This window comes from Pongo abelii, chromosome 2 (genome assembly GCF_028885655.2).
Source record: "Pongo abelii isolate AG06213 chromosome 2, NHGRI_mPonAbe1-v2.0_pri, whole genome shotgun sequence".
Classification (NCBI taxonomy): domain Eukaryota; kingdom Metazoa; phylum Chordata; class Mammalia; order Primates; family Hominidae; genus Pongo; species Pongo abelii.
Genome location: NC_085928.1, coordinates 73,847,059 through 73,865,244, shown reverse-complemented (window position 1 = coordinate 73,865,244; position 18,186 = coordinate 73,847,059). Strand labels below are relative to the sequence as shown.

The 18,186-nt window shown below is 44.3% G+C and overlaps 1 protein-coding gene and 1 long non-coding RNA gene across 3 annotated transcripts in view; one reads left to right on the top strand and one right to left on the bottom strand.

Annotated features, from left to right (window-relative positions):
- Positions 1-11,726, bottom strand: part of LOC100938449 (uncharacterized) — an 84,634-nt gene extending 72,908 nt beyond the window's left edge. For both annotated transcript variants that reach the window (XR_010139174.1, XR_010139175.1), the window contains exon 1: positions 11,554-11,726. This is a non-coding gene — a long non-coding RNA (uncharacterized LOC100938449). The remainder of the gene's footprint in view (positions 1-11,553) is intronic.
- Positions 11,223-16,775, top strand: BHLHE40 (basic helix-loop-helix family member e40; the record flags this gene model as incomplete). The annotated part of the gene is given in 5 exon segments (NM_001132250.1): positions 11,223-11,557; positions 11,721-11,790; positions 12,051-12,158; positions 13,112-13,235; positions 14,555-16,775. Coding segments are annotated over 5 exon segments (1,239 nt in total). The 5' UTR covers positions 11,223-11,477.
- Between the last annotated feature and the right edge of the window lie 1,411 nt (positions 16,776-18,186).

The window sequence follows — 18,186 nt, the reverse complement described above, 5'->3', positions numbered from 1 at the left end:
ATATATGCACCCAATACAGGAGCACCCAGATTCATAAAGCAAGTCCTTAGAGACCTACAAAGAGACTTAGACTCCCACACAATAATAATGGGAGACTTTAACACCCCACTGTCAACATTAGACAGATCAACGAGACACAAAGTTAACAAGGATATCCAGGACTTGAACTTGGCTCTGCACCAAGTGGACCTAATAGACATCTACAGAACTCTCCACCCCAAATCACCAGAATATACATTCTTCTCAGCACCACATCACACTTATTCCAACATTGACCACATAGTTGGAAGTAAAGCACTCCTCAGCAAATGTAAAAGAACAGAAATTACAACCAGCTGTCTCTCAGACCACAGTGCAATCAAATTAGAACTCAGGATTAAGAAACTCACTCAAAACCACTCAACTACATGGAAACTGAACAACCTGCTACTGAATGACTACTGGGTAAATAATGAAATGAAGGCACAAATAAAGATGTTCTTTGAAACCAACGAGAACAAAGACACAATATACCAGAACCTCTGGGACACACTTAAAGCAGTGTGTAGAGAGAAATTTATAGCACTAAATGCCCACAGGAGAAAGGAGGAGAGATCTAAAATCAACACCCTAACATCACAATTAAAAGAACTAGAAAAGCAAGAGCAAACACATTCAAAAGCTAGCAGAAGGCAAGAAATAACTAAGATCAGAGCAGAACTGAAGGAGATAGAGACACAAAAAACCCTTCAAAAAATCAATGAATCCAGGAGCTGGTTTTTTGAAAAGATCAACAAAATAGATAAACTTCTAGCAAGACTAATAAAGAAGAAAAGAAAGAAGAATCAAATACATGCAATAAAAAATGATAAAGGGGATATCACCACCAATCCCACAGAAATACAAAGTACCATCAGAGAATACTATAAACACCTCTATGCAAATAAACTAGAAAATCTAGAAGAAATGGATAAATTCCTCAACACATCCACCCTCCCAAGACTAAACCAGGAAGAAGTTGAATCCCTGAATAGACCAATAACAGGCTCTGAAATTGAGGCAATAATTAAGAGCCTACCAACCAAAAAAAGTCCAGGACCAGAAGGATTCACAGGCGAATTCTATCAGAGGTACAAAAAGGAGCTGGTACCATTCCTTCTGAAACTATTCCAATCAATAGAAAAAGAGGAATCCTCCCTAACTCATTTTATAAGGCCAGCATCATCCTGATACCAAAGCCTGGCAGAGACACAACAAAAAAACAGAATTTTAGACCAAGATCCCTGATGAACATCAGTGCAAAAATCCTCAATAAAATACTGGCAAACTGAATCCAGCAGCACATCAAAAACCTCATCCACCATGATCAAGTTGGCTTCATCCCTGGGATGCAAGGTTGGTTCAACATACGCAAATCAATATATGTAATCCATCATATAAACAGAACCAAAGACAAAAACCACATGATGATCTCAATAGATGCAGAAAAGGCCTTTAACAAAATTCAACAGCCCTTCATGCTAAAAACTCTCAATAAACTAGGTATTGACTGGACATATCTCAAAATAATAAGAGCTATTTATGACAAACCCACAGCCAATATCATACTGAATGGGCAAAAACTGGAAGCATTCCCTTTGAAAACTGGCACAAGACAGAGATGCCCTCTCTCACCACTCCTATTAAACATGGTGTTGGAAGTTCTGGCCAGGGCAATTAGGCAGGAGAAGGAAATAAAGGGTATTCAATTAGGAAAAGAGGAAGTCAAATTGTCCCTGTTTGCAGATGACATGATTGTATTTTTAGAAAACCCCATCATCTCAGCCCAAAATCTCCTTAAGCTGATAAACAACTTCAGCAAAGTCTCAGGATATAAAATCAATGTGCAAAAATCACAAGCATTCTTATACACTAATAGCAGACAAACAGAGAGCCAAATCATGAGTGAACTCCCATTCACAATTGCTTCAAACAGAATAAAATACCTAGGAATCCAACTTACAAGGGATGTGAAGGACCTCTTCAAGGAGAACCACAAACCACTGCTCAAGGAAATAAAAGAGGATACAAACAAATGGAAGAACATTCCATGCTCATGGGTAGGAAGAATCAATATTGTGAAAATGGCCATCCTTCCCAAGGTAATTTATAGATTCAATGCCATCCCTATCAAGCTACCAATGACTTTCTTCACAGAATTGGAAAAAACTGCTTTAAAGTTCATACGGAACCAAAAAAGAGCCCGCATTGCCAAGAAAATCCTAAGCAAAAAGAACAAAGCTGGAGGCATCATGCTACCTGACTTCAAACTATACTACAAGGCTACAGTAACCAAAACAGCATGGTACTGGTACCAAAACAGAGATATAGACCAATGGAACAGAACAGAGCCCTCAGAAATAATGCCGTGTATCTACAACTATCTGATCTTTGACAAACCTGAGAAAAACAAGAAATGGGGAAAGGATTCCCTATTTAATAAACGGTGCTGGGAAGACTGGCTAGCCATATGTAGAAAGCTGAAACTGAATCCCTTCCTTACACCTTATACAAAAATTAATTCAAGATGGATTAAAAACTTACATGTTAGACCTAAAACCATAAAAACCCTAGAAGAAAACCTAGGCAATACCATTCAGGACATAGGCATGGGCAAGGACTTCATGTCTAAAACACCAAAAGCAATTGCAACAAAAGCCAAAATTGACAAATGGGATCTAATTAAACTAAAGAGCTTCTGCACAGCAAAAGAAACTACCATCAGAGTGAATAGGCAACCTACAGAATGGGAGAAAATTTTTGCAACCTACTCATCTGACAAAGGGCTAATATCCAGAATCTACAATGAACTCCAACAAATTTACAAGAAAAAAACAAACAACCCCATCAAAAAGTGGGTGTAGGATAGAACAGACACTTCTCAAAAGAAGACATTTATGCAGCCAAAAAGCACATGAAAAAATGCTCATCATCACTGGCCATCAGAGATATGCAAATCAAAACCACAATGAGATACCATCTCACACCAGTTAGAATGGCGATCATTAAAAAGTCAGGAAACAACAGGTGCTGGAGAGGATGTGGAGAAATAGGAACACTTTTACACTGTTGGTGGGACTGTAAACTAGTTCAACTATTGTGGAAGCTGGTGTGGTGATTCCTCAGGAATCTGGAACTAGAAATACCATTTGACCCAGCCATCCCATTACTGGGTATACACCCAAAGGATTATAAATCATGCTGCTATAAAGACACATGCACACATATGTTTACTGAGGCACTATTCACAATAGCAAAGACTTGGAACCAACCCAAATGTCCAACAATGATAGACTGGATTAAGAAAATGTGGCACATATACACCATGGAATACTATGCAGCCATAAAAAATGATGAGTTCATGTCCTTTGTAGGGACATGGATGAAGCTGGAAACCATCATTCTCAGCAAACTATCGCAAGGACAAAAAAACAAACACTGCATGTTCTCACTCATAGGTGGGAATTGAACAATGAGAACACATGGACACAGGAAGGGGAACATCACACACTGGGGCCTATTGTGGGGTGGGGGGATTGGGGAGGGATAGTATTAGGAGAAATACCTAATGTAAATGACAAGTTAATGGGAGTAGCACACCAACTTGGCGCATGTATATATGTAACAAACCTGCACGTTGTGCACATGTACCCTAGAACTTAAAGTATAATAAAAAATAAAAAATAAAAGTAAGTAACAAGAATAAACGTTTAAAATCACATTACCTTGCATCACAAGAAACCAGAAAAAGTAGAGCAAATTAAATCCAAAATAAGTGAAAAAAAGGAAAAAAAGAGAAAATTAATGAAATATAAGATGAACAAACAATAGAGAAAACCAATAATATCAAAATTTAGATCTTTGTAAAGTTTAATAAAATTGATAGGCCCCTTAGCAAGATAATCAAGAAAAATACATACATTAACAAAAATTTTTAAAAGGAGTGAAAAGGGGTTTATCACTACTGACTATAAACATTGAAACTGATAAAACTTTATACCAATATATTGGCAAATTTAAGTGAAATAGACAAATTTCTTAAAAAACACAAATGAACAAAACTAATGAAAGAAGAAATTAAAAACTAAATAGCCTAATATCTGTTAATAAAATTATATTCATAGTAAAAATCTTTCCCCCAAAGAAAACTTCAGGCTCAGGTGGCTTCTCCATTTAAGGAAGAAATATTACCAATCCTACACAAGCTCTTTCAGAAAAGAAGTAATATTTCTCAACTTGTTTTATAAGACCAGCATTATCCTGATAAAGTATTAAGGCAAAAAAGAAATTTAAAAGATCAGAAAAGAAGTAAAGCTGTCATTGTTCACAAACAACATGTTTGCATATGTGAAGAACCCTACCAAAAATACTACTCAAACTAATAAATGAATTTAGCAAGGTTGTAGATACAAAAATTGACTGCATTTCTATATACACTCAATAAACAATTGGGAAATGTTTTAAAATTTACAGACATATTCAAAAAAATCAAATAGCTAGGAACAGATCTAACAAAAGATGTGTAAGACCTCTCCATAGAAAACTACAAATATTGCTGAAAGAAATGAAGACATAAAAAAATGGAAAGCTATACCATATTCATAGATAAGAAGGCATAATATTGTTTAAATGTTCATTTTTCCTAAGCTGATCTATAGATATGATGCAATTCCCATAGAAATTCTAGCAAGCTTCTTTGAAGAAAGAAAAAAGCTCAATCTAAAATTTATATGGTAATGCAAAGAACCTAAAATAGTCAAAACAATCTTTTTTTTTTAGATGATCTCGCTCAGGCTGGAGTGCAGTGGTGTGATCTTGGCTGACTGCAGCCTCCGCCTCCTGAGTTCAAGTGATTCTCCTGCCTCAACCTCCTGAGTAGCTAGGATTACAGGTACCCACCGCCGTGACGGACTAATTTTTGTATTTTTAGCAGAGACAGGGTTTTACTATGTTGGCTAGGCTGTTCTCAAACTCCTCATCTCATGTGATCTGCCCACCTCAGCCTCCCAAAGAGCTGGCATTACAGGCGTGAGCCACTGTGCCAAAACAATCTTTAAAAAGAACAAAGTTGGAAGATTTACACCATCCAATTTCAAGATTTCTGTAAAGCTCCAGTAATCAAGATAGTGTGGTATTGGTGAAATCTAGACAAACAGACCAATGAAACAAAATAGAAAGTATATAAATAAAACCACACGTATATGGTTGATTGATTTTCAACAAAGTGGTGAAGTAAATCCGATTGGGAAGGGAAAGTCTTGTTAAGTATTGCTGGAACATAAAACTGAATCTTGACTCTTCTTTCACTCCATAAACAAAAAATTATTTTGAGACAGATCACAGACCTAAGTACAAAAATCTTATCTATAAAGTTTCTAGAGAAAAATATAGTATCTTTCTGACTTGAGTCATGCAAAATTTTTTGATAAAGACCCACACACAAGCTGTAAAAGAAAATACTGATAAATTGGACTCTACCAAAACTAAAAATTCTACTCATAAACGACATCATTAATAAAATCATGTTTCTGACAAAGCACTTGTAATTAGAATATATAAGGAACTCCTAAAAGTCAACAATATAATGGCAAAGTTGCAGGATACAAGGTCAATATAGAAAATTGGATTGTATTTCTATATACAACAATTATAAAGGTAAGTAATCCAATTTAAAAACTAAGCAAAAGATGTGGACAAATACTTCAGAAAATAAGATATGCCAATGGCCAATAAGCATATGAAAAAGTGCTCAACTTCCTTAATTATCAGGGAAATGCAAATTAAAATGACAATAAAATATTATTTCATACCCATTAGAAAGGCTAAAATTTAAAAATCTGTCTACCCTAAATGTTAGTGAGGATGTGGAGCAGCTGGAATTCTCATACATTGTTGGTGGTATTGTAAAATGGTAACACCTCTCTGGAGATCTGTTTGGCAATTTATAATAAAGTTCACATATATTTAATCTGTGACCCAAGAATTCCACTCCTAATATTTATCCAACATAAATGAGAACATACGTTCACAAAAGAACTTGTACATGAATGTTGATAGCAGCTTCATTCATAACAGCCCCAAACTGGAAGCAACCTGAATATCCATTAACAGGGAACTAGATAAACTGTGCTATATGTGTATGATGAAATACACTCAGCAATAAAAAAAGAACAAAATTCTAATACATGTGATAATATGGTAGGATCTCAAAACTATACTGACAGAAACTTTGAAGAGTACATTCATTTATATGAATCTCAATAATGGACAAAGTTAATCTATAGTGATAGAAATCAGACAGTAATTGTGGGGGTTGGGGATTGATTGGAAAATGATATAAAGAAACTTTCTGGGGTGATAAAAATGTTCTGTATCTTGTGTGGGGCAGTGGCTACATAGGTGTACATTTACCAAAAATCATGCACCAAACATTTAAGATCTGTATTTTATGTGTACCTCTCAATTAAAGAATTAAATGCCATTATTTTTTAAAAGAGCAGAAAATGAGAAGGGTGATTATAGATAGGGAACAAAGGTAGGAATTAACAGATGTTTTCCTGAATGGAGACCTCTATACCATTAAGTCCAACCAGGATCAGCAATTTTATTTAACATTTTTATAAGTTATTTGGAAGATCTTCAAGTGTGCAGACGCCACTGATCTCTTTCTGGTGGGGCCAAGCCAAAAATACAACACTATCTCCAGAGCAAGGCAAGTTTTTATTTTTTATTTATTTTGAGACGGAGCCTCACCCTGTCGCCCAGGCTGGAGTACAGTGGCATGATCTCGGCTCAATGCAATCTCTGCCTCCTTGGTTCAAGCGATTCTCCTGCCTCAGCCTCCCGAGTAGCTGGGCTACAGGCGTGCACCACCACGCCCAGCTAATTTTTTAATTTTTTAGTAGAGATGGGGTTTTACCATATTTGCTAGGCTGGTCTTGAACTCCTGACCTCATGATCCATCTGATTTGGCCTCCCAAAGTGCTAGGATTACAGGTGTGAGCCACTGTGCCCCGCAGGCAAGTTTTTAAATTTCAGGTCATGATCCATTGGTGAGTGGTGAGATCAACTTAGTAAGTCATGACCTGAATACTTTTAATAAAACAGATGAGACTAAACCAGAAAATATCAGAATGTATATAATAAGAGTGAAATATTGTTCTGTGAAATTTTTGTCTGAAATGCATTGGATTGACTTTTTTTTTTTTTCCTGAGACGGAGTTTTGCTCTTGTTGCCCGAGGTGGAGTGCAATGGCGTGATCTTGGCTCACTCACTACAACCTCCGCCTCCTGGGTTCAAGCAATTCTCCTGTCTCAGCCTCCTGAGTAGCTGGGATTACAGGTGCCCGCCACTATGTCTGTCTAATTTTTGGTATTTTTAGTAAAGCTGGGGTTTTACCATGTTGGCCAGACTGGGCTCGAACTCCTGACCTCAGATGATCCGCCCGCCTTGGCCTCCCAAAGTGCTGGGATTACAGGCATGAGCCACCACACTCGGCCTGATTGACTTCTTTCTAAGTGGCTCAATTTTTTTTTTCTTTTTTAAGAGAGCAATGATTACTCAGGAGTATAGGAGAGAGGGTAGCAGTCACTTATTGCTATAGCCCAACCAAGCTTTGGCTGCCCTATGCTTAAATATACTTAAGATGTGTGTAAAGACATACGTGTGGGTATTGAGACATGATGTAAAATGTATTTCTTACTGTGAGCTGAGAAAAATTTTGGAGGCTTCATAAGCAGGTAAAAAGTGATATCTGAGCAAGCAAGTTGTGGGGATGTATAGGGGAGCTTGGGGCTCTAAATTCTTGCACAGGAAGGGCCCGGGAGTTACTATAGATAGTAACAGTATAGACTCATTCAGCACACAGTGTAAGGCCACCAAGATGCTGAGTCCCAATAGGAAAGAAGAGAAAGATCCCATCTTTCTCTTGTACAAAATTATGTTCTCTCCCCACTTAGAAGAGACAAAACAGCAGGGATGGCTACAAAATGGCAGGATTACCCAGTGCAGCTGCTCAGTGCCACATTGCACAACTCCAGAGGGTGCTCTCACACAGACTGCAATGTGAATAGCTCCCCCTGGAGTTGAGCGGTGCACAACCCAAACAACCCTACCAGGCAACCATAAGTATAGTGATTAAGAGCACAAGCTTTGGAGTCCAACAAACCTGGGGGCTTGTCTGAGACTGAATCCCAGACTATATAACCTGGGACAGGTTATTTAGCATCCTTGAGCCTCAATTTTCCAAACAGAATATGTTATACATCCCTAGGGCCTATTTCAGTGTCTGGCATTGAATAACAATAAATATGTGTAAATGAATCGAGCTAATACTAGTACCTGCCTAAAAGGTGGTGGTGAGGAGCAAAGAAATTGACATACGAAAGGTTTTTAATATCTGCAAAAGATGACAGACTGAAATAGTAACATTCTCCAGGATGGAAAGATCTATGCCACGTAGGAATTGTTTGTTCAAATTATTATTTTTTAAAAGCCATAAGCTATGGAGAGAATAACAGATTTTTTTTTAATCCTGATACGGTGGAAGTCTGGTAGGATGGGAACAGTTCTTGAAGCTTGAGAATACATTCGGAACAAATAAAAAGTAGGAAATGCATACATTTTGTTATTTACAGTTGTAGGGCAGGTAAGGGCAAAATGTATTGATAAACTCAAAGAATTTTAAGAATGATATTGTCATGAGCCATGAGCCATGGAAGCTGCAAGGTTTGGACTCACTCCTGCCATCGGGTGGGGGGTGTCAGCGGAAGGGGGTTTGTGTCCTGTCCTCTCGCAGTGCTTATTTCCTGGTGGAACCGTGGTTTTGACGCAGTCATGACAACTCTTCATCCTTATTAAAGTCACACAATGAAGCAGATCGCCCAAGATTGAAAGCACGTTTCCAGGGCGGACTCCGGTCCCCGCCTTTGGCCAGCAAAAGTACATTCTGGCAGGGAGGAATCTCTGAGCCCCGAAGTGAGGTCATGCCAGTTAGCAGTTAGAAAAGGAGGCATTTCTCACACTTGCTAATGAGTTTGACGCTTGTGAAATATAAACAGGAAGTGGGAGCTCTCCAAGGCGACCTGAAGGAAATACACTCCCAGTTTGGTCAACTTGTGAATACCAGTTTTCTAGGTCGTCAAGGACACTGCCAGTTAAGACTGACCCCCTAACTGCATCCGAGGCTACTCTTCACCCAGTCTCATCAGTGACCCCATTTTTTTTCAATCCTTCCCACAGCCAGGTCACTCAGCAGTGGGGTGACTGACCCGAAGCGCAGTGGGAAAGGCTTACAGTCATCTCTCAACTCCCCGAACTTGCAGGGCAGGGGAGCGCAGAGGTCAGTGAAATCCCCAGCCAGGCCTTATTTTAGTCATGAGTTTCCACTGGCTCCCTCCTCTGACTGTATCAGCGCTGCTCACACCGCGGGATTGGAGTTTCAGCTGTTTTCCCTGCTCCCGGCTGAGTGAGAAGGTCACAGAGCCCGGACTTTTCCGGGGGAGGTGGGTGGGGCCCTCCGGCAGCCTAAGTGAGATTGCAGAGATCTGGGGCCGCTGGAGGAGGTCTTTCCGCCCTGGGCTTGGGGTTTTGGGTTAGCTTCTCCCTCGCTTCTCTACCTAGGCATCTTGGTTACAATTAAATTAAAAACAAAACACAAAGCAACACAAGTTCTCATTTTCTTTTCCCTCTGTTAGCCAGTGGCCTCGATACAATTTTCCCAGGGCTGCCTTTCCTTTATTGCTCAATTTATCTTCTTCCTAGAGGTTCTGTAAGTTCAAGGGCAGGATCCGTGTCGGATTCATCAACAAGCACAGCGCCTAGTACAGAGTAGGGGTCTCAAGAAATATGTGTCGACTGCATGATTGCTAAGATTTCACTGTAACAGGCGGTTTTTTTCTTGTCTCTCTCATCCCTCCTGCCCTGGGTGCAGACTGCAAACAGCGCCGCCGAACTTCCCAACAGGCAGGGGGAGGGCCGATCTGGGCTGGCACACCACGTCCCCGGGGTCTCAGTCCCTGGGTCAACGCAGAGAGGCTCGCGGTCCGCGGTGCTACGACCTGAGCCCGGCCACGTGAAGCGTCACGCCCTGCGCTGCTGCAGGGCAGGCGCCGCCGCCGCGGTTGTGTAACGCTGCAGCCGGAGGGGAGGCGACCCGGGCGCCTCTGCTCCGGAGGGGGCAGAGGAGGGAGGGAACGCCGGGCACCGCGCCCGGTATCTTTCTGTGCTTGACTGGCCGGGAGGAAGGAGGTGACACTGGGGCACCTAGGGGGCTGCCCAACCGGGTGCCCGCCCTCCCGCAGGTTGTGCCCAGGAGCGGAGCTCCTGGGAGCGAGGGGCCCTCAGCTCACACCCTCCACGGTCAGGTGCGCGCGGCGTGCTCGGCAGCAGCCTCAGCTGCCCCTGCGCTTGGCCGTCGGCCCGCTTCCCATGGGGTGACATCCGCCCCGCCCCTCGGTCCCTCCCCAAGGCGGGCAATTCCTGGACGCGAGGGTGAGCAGTGGGGGCAGGGAAGCCAGGACGGAAAGAAACCCCAGCCTCTGGGGAAGGCTGGGGGGCCAGGCGACTCCCTCCGCTGCGCGCCGGTTCCTCCAAGCGGGCCGGGCGGGGGAGGAGGAAGAGGGCTGGGCTGGAGCTAGCAAGGGGATATTCCTCTCCCGGCTTGAGTCAGACGCGGGCGGATCCGTCCTCCCCCGTTCCCTCCCAGGAGACGGGAACTTACTTCATTTCCCTGGGGCAGGTTCGCCCACGTTACCAACTTCTCCCCCTCCCCCAGCACCCCCGTCCCTTCCAGCTTCCGCGCCCCCCACCCAACTGGGCAGGACCCAGGTCGCGCTGCCACCCCCTCTTCGGGGAAAGGCGGCCGCAGCCGCAGACACCTGGGGGCCGGGGCTGGGGGTGGGGGCTCCCTAGCAGCCACCGGAGCGTTGTCCAACACGTGAGACTCATGTGATGAAGCCGGGGGAGGGCGGGCAGGTCGCTCCTTCCCTCCCCGGCAGTGGCCAGACGTGCCTGGAGTCACAGGGTAGAACACGTAGCTCCAACCCACCCACTCGCTCCCATTTAACCCAGCCTGCAGCCTCTCCATTACTCCTCGGCTTGCCCCCCCCCCACCCCCCCACTCCGCCCTAACCGCCCCCCCTCACCCGCTCCCTCCCGCCTCCCCGCCCGCCCCACTTCTCATTCACTTGGCTCGCACGGCGCAGACCGCGCAGGGAGCACACACCGCCAGTCTGTGCGCTGAGTCGGAGCCAGAGGCCGCGGGGACACCGGGCCATGCACGCCCCCAACTGAAACTGCATCTCAAAGCCGAAGATTCCAGCAGCCCAGGGGATTTCAAAGAGCTCAGACTCAGAGGAACATCTGCGGAGAGACCCCCGAAGCCCGCTACAGGACAGTCGTCATCCAGAAGCTCCGCTAGTGCAGACAGGAGCGCGCAGTGGCCCCGGCTCGCCGCGCCATGGAGCGGATCCCCAGCGCGCAACCACCCCCCGCCTGCCTGCCCAAAGCACCGGGACTGGAGCACGGAGACCTACCAGGGTAAGTTGGCACTCCTTGGCCCTTCAAGCCTCAACTCCAGCCCCATGTTATGCGCCACTCTCAACTTGGAGCAGCTCCGGGCGCACCGGGAGGTTCTTGCCCGGCAGAACGCCTGCAGCCGTGCGCAAGCAGTCACGACCCTTCCTGGTCTTTCTTCCTGCAGGATGTACCCTGCCCACATGTACCAAGTGTACAAGTCAAGACGGGGAATAAAGCGGAGCGAGGACAGCAAGGTAAGCAAGTGCACCCCTAGGGACCCTGCGCTCAGCCCCTCGCGCGCTCTGAGTTTCCAAGAAAAGTTTTCTCGCTTTGAGGTTGGCGAGGGGATGCAGGTGTGGGCTCGGTGCCTCTTCTGAGTGACTTGGAAAACAAAGGGCAGATGATGGTTCTGGGTGCTACTCTGCTCCTCTGCCGGACTGTTGCTGCGGGGCTGGGAGGATAGGCTTCTCATCTCCTTCCCCAAGCGCCCACCGCCTCCCCGTGCGTCTTGCAGGAGACCTACAAATTGCCGCACCGGCTCATCGAGAAAAAGAGACGTGACCGGATTAACGAGTGCATCGCCCAGCTGAAGGATCTCCTACCCGAACATCTCAAACTTACAGTAAGTGAGAAGCTGGCCCCTTTCCAACCCAGTCCTTTGCCCAGAGGGCGGGCGGGTCACTCGCCGCCTGCAGGTTCCGCGGGGAACTGCAGACCAGACTGGCGGATCAGAGCTGGCGGGTGGCTCTGTGGTGGGGTCCTCCTCCACAGTCCTGGCGTTTTCTGGTTGACTCATGCAAATGAGGCGAGAACCACTTAGACCTCTCCAAGTTGGCTCCAACACCAACTGGCCTTCCTTTTCAGGAGTTTAACTTCTGGTGATTTCAGGATTCCCTAGTTTTTCTCACTCAAAGGAACACGCCAAGCAACACACACATTTTATTTACCCCTTCCCCTCTACCACTCCCCCCACCTTTTTTGTTGTTGTTAAATAAGGGGACTTGCTTTGGTGTGTGATTTTTACGGCCTGTCCTTTCTTGACAGTAGCCCTCAGCTACTTCGCAGCCTTTGGTTGGGGGAAATGGAAAAAAAAAATAGTATTTCGGGAGGAACAAAAAAGCCTGGATGAGCTGGAAGTTCTGAAGGCGTGTAAGGAAAGAAGTAGGGAAAGCCTCTTGGCTGCCAGACATAATAGAGGTCCCTCTCTGAGTTGACACCACTGCAGGAAAATGTTATCTCTGGATTCCCCTGAGTTAAGGTCGGCAGAGGCTGCTGGAGAAATTTATCTGTCAAAGCATTTTCCTGAGGTAGTTGCAGCTTCCAAAATGCCTCCAAAGATAGATGGCACCCGTTTTTTAAAATTCTTTAATTATATATATTATATATATATACACACACATATATATGAGTGTATCTGTCGATCTTTTTAAAAGCATGATTACAGACTTAAAACAGCCAACCAGGAAAGACTATTCCACTTTTTTTTTTTTCTTTTCTCATTTCTCATTGCTAATAAATGTCCCAAAGGTGGGACTTCTCTGACCTCACCGCTGACTAAGGCTCTTTTCCTTCCAGACTTTGGGTCACCTGGAAAAAGCAGTGGTTCTTGAACTTACCTTGAAGCATGTGAAAGCACTAACAAACCTAATTGATCAGCAGCAGCAGAAAATCATTGCCCTGCAGAGTGGTTTACAAGCTGGTGAGTGTTGATTCTGGCTATCCTCTCTTTAAGAGTTTGAGCGCAAATAGAGAGACTGTGGGCTCAACATCTGATGTAATAAACATTACTGCAACAAATTGCTTATGCACGTTCATTGGCGGAGATGCAGTTTTATCTTTCCTAAAAGGTCAGACTTTTCATTTGAAATGCAGTGTGCCACCTGGCATGAATACGTATTAGTGAAATGATAAGATATTCCTGTGGCATTTTAGCTTGAGAGTCTCTGGGTTCTGGGAGATTTCCCTACTCCCTTTTAAAATGCCAAGGCACCTATAATTTGCATTGTGGGTGTTTTACAGTTGGTCTTCTTAGCCCTCTTTCATTGGAGAAGAAATCGTGGGTATGCCCCAGTGTTTTCCTGTTTCTTTGCTTCCTTGTCACTTGGTGTGTGGTGTGATCCTGGCAGGATACAGCAGGAGTTTTTCCTGCATTTCATGTGGTTCCCTGAATAGCCACTAGGTATCTTGGTGAATTGCACAATCTAGCGAAACCACCGAAGTTTCATCATTCGTTTCTACTGACTTCCAGATAATCGGAGTCACCTTCTAACCTTCTAGTCTCACTTCTTCCAAATAATGCTGTACAGACTGGGGAGAATTATTCTACCCCCTCCCTCATTTCATTCTTCTCTGCCTTCCTCTCGAAGGCTTGTATGATGAAAATTGCAAAAACCCAGCAAGTGCTTCTGCCAGTTTCCTCATTCAAAATAGGAAGATGGTCATACCTAATGTCTTGAGGATCATGGATAGAATATGTGGAGAAGACATAGAAATAGTCTAATTAAAGGTCACAGCATGACTGCAACTTTTACAAATCATTGAAAATAAGTTTACTTTAGGTGATTATTGTTTCTTCATTCTTTTCCTCATTTTATAACTTTCCAGCCTCTGCCCATTTTGCCACGGTGCAATGTTGTATGCATTGACTCTTAGGTTTAAAAATACATCAGAATGTTTTTTGCTGCCTCGCTTACATGGAAAACTCACAAACCACCTATACAATCCAAAAGAGGGGAAACAGCTCATCTCTATTAATTATGGTCCATTTCCATGATAGGATATTATGCAACCATTAAAAATCATATTTTATCTGAGTGTTAGTATATGGATTATTTTACTTATTTATATTTTTCAGTGTAATTCTTCTCTGAGCATACTACTTTTGGAGTTAGGAACACAAATCAGTAAATGCGTTTTTTTTTTTAACAAAAACTAAAGCACCTGGTTTTTTGGAGTATAGGTATCCAGGTGCACCACAGGCCTTCTGAAACGTTTTCCTTCGGATTTTTCTTTCCCCAGGTGAGCTGTCAGGGAGAAATGTCGAAACAGGTCAAGAGATGTTCTGCTCAGGTTTCCAGACATGTGCCCGGGAGGTGCTTCAGTATCTGGCCAAGCACGAGAACACTCGGGACCTGAAGTCTTCGCAGCTTGTCACCCACCTCCACCGGGTGGTCTCGGAGCTGCTGCAGGGTGGTACCTCCAGGAAGTCATCAGACCCAGCTCCCAAAGTGATGGACTTCAAGGAAAAACCCAGCTCTCCGGCCAAAGGCTCGGAAGGTCCTGGGAAAAACTGCGTGCCAGTCATCCAGCGGACTTTCGCTCACTCGAGTGGGGAGCAGAGTGGCAGCGACACGGACACAGACAGTGGCTATGGAGGAGAATCGGAGAAGGGCGACTTGCGCAGTGAGCAGCCATGCTTCAAAAGTGACCATGGACGCAGGTTCACCATGGGAGAAAGGATCGGTGCAATTAAGCAAGAATCCGAAGAACCCCCCACGAAAAAGAACCGGATGCAGCTTTCAGATGATGAAGGCCATTTCACTAGCAGTGACCTGATCAGCTCCCCGTTCCTGGGCCCACACCCACACCAGCCTCCTTTCTGCCTGCCCTTCTACCTGATCCCACCTTCAGCGACTGCCTACCTGCCCATGTTGGAGAAGTGTTGGTATCCCACCTCAGTGCCAGTGCTATACCCAGGCCTCAACGCCTCTGCCGCAGCCCTCTCTAGCTTCATGAACCCAGACAAGATCTCGGCTCCCTTGCTCATGCCCCAGAGACTCCCTTCTCCCTTGCCAGCTCATCCATCCGTCGACTCTTCTGTCTTGCTCCAAGCTCTGAAGCCGATCCCTCCTTTAAACTTAGAAACCAAAGACTAAACTCTCTAGAGGATCCTGCTGCTTTGCTTTCCTTCCTCCCTACTTCCTAAAAAACAACAAAAAAGTTTTTGTGAATGCTGCAAGATTGTTGCATTGTGTATACTGAGATAATCTGAGGCATGGAGAGAAGATTCAGGGGGTGTGTGTGTGTGTATGTATGTATGTGCGTGTGTGTGCACATGTGTGCCTGCGTGTTGGTATAGGACTTTAAAGCTCCTTTTGGCATAGGGACGTCACGAAGGATTGCTTGACATCAGGAGACCTGGGGGGGATTGTAGCAGACGTCTGGGCTTTTCCCCACCCAGAGAATAGCCCCCTTTGATACACATCAGCTGGATTTTCAAAAGCTTCAAAGTCTTGGTCTGTGAGTCACTCTTCAGTTAGGGAGCTGGGTCTGTGGCTTTGATCAGAAGGTACTTTCAAAAGAGGGCTTTCCAGGGCTCAGCTTCCAACCAGCTGTTAGGACCCCACCCTTTTGCGTTTATTGTCGACGTGACTCACCAGACGACGGGGAGAGAGCAGTCAGACCGAGCTTTCTGCTAACATGGTGAGGTAGCAGGCACTGGCATAGCACGGTAGTGGTTTGGGGAGGTTTCCGCAGGTCTGCTCCCCACCCCTGCCTCGGAGGAATAAAGAGAATGTAGTTCCCTACTCAGGCTTTCGTAGTGATTAGCTTACTAAGGAACTGAAAATGGGCCCCTGGTACAAGCTGAGCTGCCCCGGAGGGAGGGAGGAGTTCCCTGGGCTTCTGGCACCTGTTTCTAGGCCTAACCATTAGTACTTACTGTTCAGGGAACCAAACCAAGGTCTGAGAGATGCGGACACCCCGAGCGAGCACCCCAAAGTGCACAAAGCTGAGTAAAAAGCTGCTCCCTTCAAGCAGAACTAGACACAGTTTTCAATTCCATCCTAAAACTCCTTTTAACCAAGCTTAGCTTCTCAAAGGCCTAACCGAGCCTTGGCACCGCCAGATCCTTTCTGTAGGCTAATTCCTCTTGCCCAACAGCATATGGAGTGTCCTTATTGCTAAAAAGGATTCTGTCTCCTTCAAAGAAGTTTTATTTTTGGTCCAGAGTACTTGTTTTCCCGATGTGTCCAGCCAGCTCCGCAGCAGCTTTTCAAAATGCACTATGCCTGATTGCTGATCGTGTTTTAACTTTTTCTTTTCCTGTTTTTATTTTGGTATTAAGTCGTTGCCTTTATTTGTAAAGCTGTTATAAATATATATTATATAAATATATTAAAAAAGGAAAATGTTTCAGATGTTTATTTGTATAATTACTTGATTCACACAGTGAGAAAAAATGAATGTATTCTTGTTTTTGAAGAGAAGAATAATTTTTTTTTTCTCTAGGGAGAGGTACAGTGTTTATATTTTGGAGCCTTCCTGAAGGTGTAAAATTGTAAATATTTTTATCTATGAGTAAATGTTAAGTAGTTGTTTTAAAATACTTAATAAAATAATTCTTTTCCTGTGGAAGAGAAAGATGGTCTCCTGAATTTTTTTAAATAGCTCAATTGGTGTGATATGGCTGACTCCCATGTCCTTCTTTCTTGGCTGAAGCAAACCAGTTAATCTCAGTGTAATTTCATTCAGCTTTTCATGTGCTTTGTATTCAATCAGAATAAGCTTAGTCAACTTGGCCGGTAAATATTGGTTTAATTTTTGTTTAACCCTTGCCAGGGGTTCATGATCATCCTCTACTTCTTTCCAGAGTTAAGTAAAAAGCATATTTTCCCCTGCCTGCTTTCATCGTAGTCCTTGGAACTTGACAGAAAACCAAGGTATGACACCGTGGGCCGCAGTGTCTGGGGAGCCTGCTGGAGGGAGAGGCACATTGAGAAAAGATTTACTGGATTATTATGCAATACTAATTGATGCTGGGATAGCACCTCTTTGCCAAAGCAGTCTAGCTTTTTCAAATCTAGCAAGGTCTAATGGATTTGCCATATCCTGTCTTATTCCTGCTGGAGGCAACATTCCATAATTATTTTCTACATCCTTCCTGGACTTCCTCTCCGGTGTGTTTGTGCGTGAATGAATATTGGGTGTTCCTTCGACAAGTGCTCTTATTTAAAAAAAAAAAAAAAAAAAAATTCCATGGGAAAGGTGGGAAATGACCCTGTCGTGTATTTTTGCCTCTCTCCTTTGCCTTTATTTGCAACATTCCTGTGGGATACTCCCTTTCAGAGGTGTCCTGATGTTTCCTGATGGCCAGCGCCTGACTCAACACGCTCCAGCTCCTAAAGCATCCCAATCTGCCAGAACCCCCTGGTTGTCTGGAGCACAGCAGGGAAGCTGCCCCTAGGGATTTCTCAGCCAGGCAGAGGCTCCACCTGACCATGAAGACTGTTTGCTTCACATGTCACCTTCCCTGTCTCCTGATGGGCCAGCAGGTGAAAGTGACCATTTTCTGCTTGTGCTAGATGCATATGGAATGCACATAACTGTCCCCAGGCCACAGGCTGTTGTGCAAGGAGCCGGGACCAGGAGTTGGAAGCCTGGCATCAATAGCTGGTGGTCTATCACCTCCCTCTCCACGCCTGCTTTTGACTAGATAAAATAAGAATTCCGAGCCCTTCTCACAAGTCCCAGAGCAGGCAGATGGCAAATTCTGTAAGCCACTCTTTCTCCCAGCTCAACGCCTGGGCTTCCAGGTCTCATGCCTGTGAAACACCTCATGAGTTGCCAGACCTCTCTAGCTAGACTTTTTTGGAAAAAACCCAACAAATCAAACTTATCCTGCTGATATAGCGGGGGGTTGAAATCAAGAC